General features: G+C 42.4%; 1 protein-coding gene across 1 annotated transcript; it reads right to left on the bottom strand.

The window, feature by feature from the left end:
* Positions 1-2,518: 2,518 nt before the first annotated feature.
* On the bottom strand, positions 2,519-5,478 carry Pate3 (prostate and testis expressed 3). Its single transcript, XM_028879022.2, has 3 exons — positions 5,430-5,478; positions 3,998-4,156; positions 2,519-3,594 (listed from the first exon to the last, which is right to left on the bottom strand). Exons 1-3 carry the CDS (start codon positions 5,476-5,478, stop codon positions 3,470-3,472), a joined length of 333 nt encoding a protein of 110 aa, XP_028734855.1. The 3' UTR covers positions 2,519-3,469.
* Positions 5,479-5,727: the final 249 nt, after the last annotated feature.

Here is a 5,727-nt window from a genome sequence, read left to right as displayed (position 1 = left end):
TTCTGATGTGCTTCCTCTTTCTCTCTCTTCAGTATAAAGTTTCTCCTTTGTTTTCCTGACTGCTCTCGATGCTGGTGTCACACAGAGCCGGCTTCCACTCCACCACCTTGACTTGACTCTTCAAAGTGAATTATTTTGGAGAGAGAAACCACTTTGTCATCAGTTGAGATCTTCAGTGATGAGAATCACATGCCTGTGGATGGGAGGTACTGGGAAGAACACAGCATTCTGTGATCACCATTGTGTGATGTTCCTGGATCACATTACCTGGATGTAATCATGCAGACACTGTGGACTGATCCACTTTGAGGAACTGTAAAGATGTTCAGATATCAAGACCATGAAAACAGAAAGATTGTGAAACTATTTTGGACTGGAGGGACTGGTTAGATGTGGTAACTAAGTGTGATATTGTGATTGTGGTTGGAAATATTTTATTAAAGAAATGTTACTGAAAATTTGTTGAATCTTAGCCAGTAGATGCTTTGACATCATATTAGTCATAATCTTGTGATTGTGATGAACACCTTGTGGATATGGAGGAAATACTGTTGTTTTTAGGAAACATACTGAAGAACTCAGGGCTTGTAAAGATTGTGTCATCAATTACTCTCAAATAGTCAACAAAAATATTCTTTGTGGTATTAAAGATGACGAGACTTCAATAAAACACATAAGTTTATATGATTTAACACAGAGATTGATTACATTAAGTACATTTTTTAAGGAAACAAGACAATATAGAAAAGGTTAGAATTGAAATGGCCCAAAAAATTCATGATGAATATTCAAAAAGACTTGTCATAAACTTTCACATAGGAAAAGTGCACTTCTGGAGTTTGTGATGATATGGAGTATTGTAGGGAAAGATCCATGCATAGTAATAACAGGAAAATGAATAAACCAATAAAAATCAAATACTCTAGTTTGGCTGGGAAGGAAAAGGTTCATTTCATTTTGTACTTCTAAGTCACAATCTGTCACTGAGGGAAACTGGGACAGGAGCTCAAACAGGAATTGAAGCAGAAACTATGGAGGAATACTGCTTCCTGGCTTGCTCTCTCTGGCTCATGCTCGAGCAACTTTCTTATACAATACAGAGCCATCTGCCCAGGGATGGCACTGACCACAGTGGGCTTGGATCTCCATTATCAATTGGCAATCAAGGAAATGTCCTACAGACATACCCACAGGCCAATATGATCAATGCAACCTCCCAATTGTTTGAGACTCCCTCACAGAACTATATGAGCTGGAAGCTAAGTAAGAGAAGCCCTCAAATGAAAATTTATTTCAATTTTTTCAATGTATTTTTTTTCAATTTTTATTTTGTGAGGGTTTCATCCATGCATAAAATTTTCTCAATTTTCATTTATTCATTTATTTTGGTGGCATGTGCACACGGGAGGTTGAGGTCATCTCAAAGCAAATACAAAAATCCCACTAAGTCAATACATGAAATGCAAAAAGCAGATGGTTAAAAGTGGGGAGAGGGGTTTATCACTTTGAAATTCTTGCTTCCTTAGCAACTGTTGTAATCCCACCCCTGTTGCCGCTGCCATGCCCTACTTCAGTGCTGGCTCTAGTCAGGACTCTGCTTTGCCATGGGGTGAATACATGCACAGTCTGTTCCTTGAGATGTGCTATAGGTACATCTGTGGCCCAGCAGATGTGTGAATGAGTATACCCCGTATGCTGTCTGTGTTCTTCTTCTTCTTTTTTTTTTGTAGGCTTCTTTTCTCCAATTTTGTATCCCCTAAGGTGTCTGGCATCTTAAGCCTAGAAGATGACACCCTAATTTGCAGTTTCCAGGACAGCTCAATTTCTTAGGCAGTGAAGGTCATGTAATGACCGACTAATTTATTTTCTTTCATTCTGAAAGTTAGGGAAGGTTTTATTAGGTGCTTCACAGGACTTTTAATTCAAACTGAAAAATCAAATATTCTTAGGTGATATTGGGCACATGTAAATTCAAAGAAAAAGAAAAATCTCATTCTGAAAGGATGAGCTCTTCTTGTGTGAATAGAGACCAACAACAACCTTTTTATTTGACAACAGCCCCAAGATTTTCTCAGTGGAGGGAAGGAAGGGCTTGCAATGCACAGACAAACTTTGGATGAATAGAAGAAAATAATAGAGTTTTTAGCACTCTGTTGGGGCAATATGATTTGGGACCCATGGGCCCCAAAATTTAGTTATAGCTCTCAAACTCACAAGGATTCCCGTGAATAGTTGCTAAGTACTTGACAACTGGAAATCTAGAGAAATATCTGTAACCATAAGGCTCTTAGAAGTCATATTCATGCTAGATGCCAGAGGGAGGGATTACAACATATAGAAGATCCCAAATTAGGACTCCCACTTGTGATGAACAGCAAAGATCATCACTATGCCAACTGTAAGAAACAGCAATGTAATTGTACCCATTGAATCCTGGGCTGCTATTCATAGCCACTATGCATGGGTTACCTATGTGGGTCCACTGAGAAAGGACACACTAGTACACAATTATGTGAAATGGGTTTATTATTTATAGACAGGTAGTGAAGGACTGAAGACCTAGGTCCATTGTGCTCTATGTGTTGACCTAAGGCTCATGGGAGATGCTGTGGGGAATATGGAGATGTTCCTGAGTGTGACCAGTTTGCACCACAGATGAGGAGCCCTGGAAGGCTGCCTGCTCAGGGGCCATGGGACATACTGGAAAAAGATTTGAAGGACAGCCCACTCTTATTGGGAGAGTGCATGTTGTCATAGAAGGTGAAGAGATGTCTGGCAAAGGAGGAAAAGAATGGCAAAAGGTTAGGAAAGGATAAAGGCTAAAAGTGATGTAATGTGTTTTTGACATGCGTCTATAGAGGAATAGTCATGGCCTCATTTGATCTCGGAATGCCACACAGGGCAAAAGTCCTGTGTTTGCAATGCCCTGTGAAAATGTGTGAGAATGCTTTAGTTGCCAAGAAAATCAGAATGACTGAGTCTGAAATGGGCACTGTCTGCCAAAGGGGAAAAAAAAAACTTTGCATTCACAGAGCAAAATCTTCATTGCCCACCTCCACTTTGTTCTGTTTCAGCTTAACCATCGTGGTGACTTGTGAGATGTTCAATTAAAAATATTTGTGAGTTTTCCATTGAAGGCTTTCTGGTCCACCTTAATTATCTAAGCTAGTGAAGAGTTCTAGGGTGGTCCCATTTCATATCTTACTGTGCAGAGTTTCTTGGGACATGTCTTTTAGTAGATGAAGATGCCAATTCTAGTAACAGGAGAAAAAAATCTATTGTTTAAAACTGTGATCCCTCATCATCCCCTGCCCAAAGAGAGATCCAAGCTGAAGGAACCAGGAAGGATGATGTGGAGTTAAGGAGGAGCAGGAGTATCCTCCATGCATATGGGGCAGAAAGGCAGGGTTAGTAGAGTGTAAAGGAAGAAAAACATCTGGACCTTCTAGAATGAGGTCTGGGGTATATCTTAGACTCTGAAGTTACAAAAATCGGCATCACAACATTTATGGATGTAAGTCCGATTGTTGAAGTTGTATGTCAAGTCCTTGCAGAATCTCTGACACACCATGTATGATATTTGGAGAGTGTTATCTGCAACAAGAAAGAACCAAAGACATCAAGCAGTGACCCCAGTATCCAAGGCAGACCATACCTGGCCTTAACCAGTCAGGCTTGTGGATGGCTTCCCAGCATCCCCTTCCCAAGAGCACCAACACAGAAATTGCTGGAAAGCCATCAGCTTGACTTGTTTGCCTGTGGTCCCTGACAACTCAAGTCTATGCATTTGCTTCATTCCTTCCCCTGCTAGAAGGTGAGAAAAACATGGCTTTGGTATCTCCAAAGGAAAAAAAAATCTGTCTGGCTGTTTTCATCCTGCTCTGCATCTTTTGCCTGCCTCATAGGTCTCTACCCTCTGTGCTCAAAGCACTTTGTACTGTGGCCTGGGTCAGAGATGCCTAAGCTTCCCACGACTTTGGCCAACCCCGCAACTTACTGGAGTAGATCCTTAGGCTCATGCATGATTCGTACTTCTGAGCATGGCAAACACCGAAGCCTCTTCTGCAGTGGTCTGCCGGTGTGCGAAGGTGGCATGTGACACACTTCAGTGATGTTGCTTCTGGAGAGAGCACAGAGCTTGCCGTGAGGGCAGGGACTTGGGATGGGGAGGGAGATGGCAGAGCTGGGTGGAGCGGCCTTCCAAGGGTGGGTAGGCAAGAAGAACTGATGGTTGCGTGGTTAGGAAGTGACAGTTGAGTTTTCCTTTTGGACAACTCCTTTGCCTTTAGTGATGGGAAGAAAAGGCTACCGAGCAAGTGAAAGGATTCTGGTCTCAATTTCAGCCTTTACATTCTGGATAACTTTCTCTCACTGGTTCAGGGCTCATCTATTTGGCTCAGCTGGCTGCCAAGGGAGCTGCAGGAATCTGCCTGTCTCTGCCTCTTTAGCACTGGGATTATAAACACACACCACAAGATCTGGTGTTGTTTTAGGTGAGTTCTACACAGTTTATTTTTCTAGCTTAAAAATGGTCATTGACCTTTAGGAGGTTTTCGAAGAGTGAATAATTAAAGTATGGGTTCAATTGAAAAAAAATTCTTTCCAGAGGCTGGTCAGCTGGCTTAGCAGGTAAAGTTGCTGTCAAGCCTGATTGACTTGAGTTCGAATTCTAGGACCCACATGATGGAAGGAGAGAAATTACTTCCAAAAGTTGTCCTCTGACCACGTGTATAGTATGGCATGTGCAACACACACACACACACACACACACACACACACACACACGCAAGCATGCACACATACATGCCTGCACACACAAGCACACACACGTTAAAAAGTGTTTAAAAATCTCCTAATGGTGATAAAATTAGAAAGGATATAGTATTTATTGACCATTAGATGTAATTTAATGCGCTGTACTCTGATCTCCCAAATCATTGTAAGAAGGTTTTTGTCTCCACTTGTCAAATTAGAGAATTCAGGACAGTGACTGACTGACAAATTTGGAAAAATCTGTCTGATTCCAGGGTATACACTTCTCCTATGCAGCTTGTGACAAGCTCTCTGAAATGGCTTTCAGAAGCCAATGTCTAGGACTAGGGCATATCACAAGATTATTGCATGACCAGTTCCCTCAGCATCATAGATTTGTGAATAGAATGGATGCTTGGCATCTAGATTATGGGTTTTGACAGCGGCGGAAAGGGTGACAAAATTAGGCCTATACACCCAGAGAGATGTTGCAGAGTGCTGAAAAAGACAGAGAAGATGAAAGAGAAGGCAGAGGAGCATTCTGAAAGCATCTCCCGTCCTTCTCTCCCAAATATGGTCAAAGCTCTGCCCACATGGACATGGCTGTGCTTGTGGAGATTCGTTGTGGCTCCCTGGGGATCCTGCACTGGAGCTCATTGCTCAGGTCTGGGACTCACCCACAACGAGGCAGAAGAGGGAGAAGAGCAGCAAGCGGTGTCTGTTCATTTGGACCCTGATGTTTTGTGGGGAGCAAAGCTATGAAGGGCTGCAAGCAGAGCTCTGCTGGACTCCAGAGAGAGGCCTTCTCCTCCAGCAGGAGTTGGTGATTATTCATGCCTAAGGGGAGCCAGTCACACAAGGTTTATTTTGAGAGCTCAAGTTCATTGGCTGTGGTCTCCATAGTCTTGAGACATGGAGCCTGAAGCTGACCAGGTAGTTTTAAGGCAAAAGGACCCTGAAACGTGAACAATTTCT

This window comes from Peromyscus leucopus, chromosome 7, assembly GCF_004664715.2.
Source record: "Peromyscus leucopus breed LL Stock chromosome 7, UCI_PerLeu_2.1, whole genome shotgun sequence".
NCBI classification, from domain to species: Eukaryota; Metazoa; Chordata; class Mammalia; order Rodentia; family Cricetidae; genus Peromyscus; species Peromyscus leucopus.
Note: the sequence above shows the minus strand (reverse complement) of the source record. Positions and strands in the feature narration are given on the sequence as shown.

Excerpts from the sequence above, each read along its gene's own strand:
- Pate3 (XM_028879022.2), bottom strand. The coding sequence starts at position 5,478 with ATGAACAGACACCGCTTGCTGCTCTTCTCCCTCTTCTGCCTCGTTGTG. Across the intron at positions 4,157-5,429 it reads CCTCTTCTGCCTCGTTGTGG|TCCCTGCCCTCACGGCAAGC; the intron begins GTGAGTCCCAGA and ends CCCCATCCCAAG. Across the intron at positions 3,595-3,997 it reads GAGCCTAAGGATCTACTCCA|ATAACACTCTCCAAATATCA; the intron begins GTAAGTTGCGGG and ends TTCTTGTTGCAG.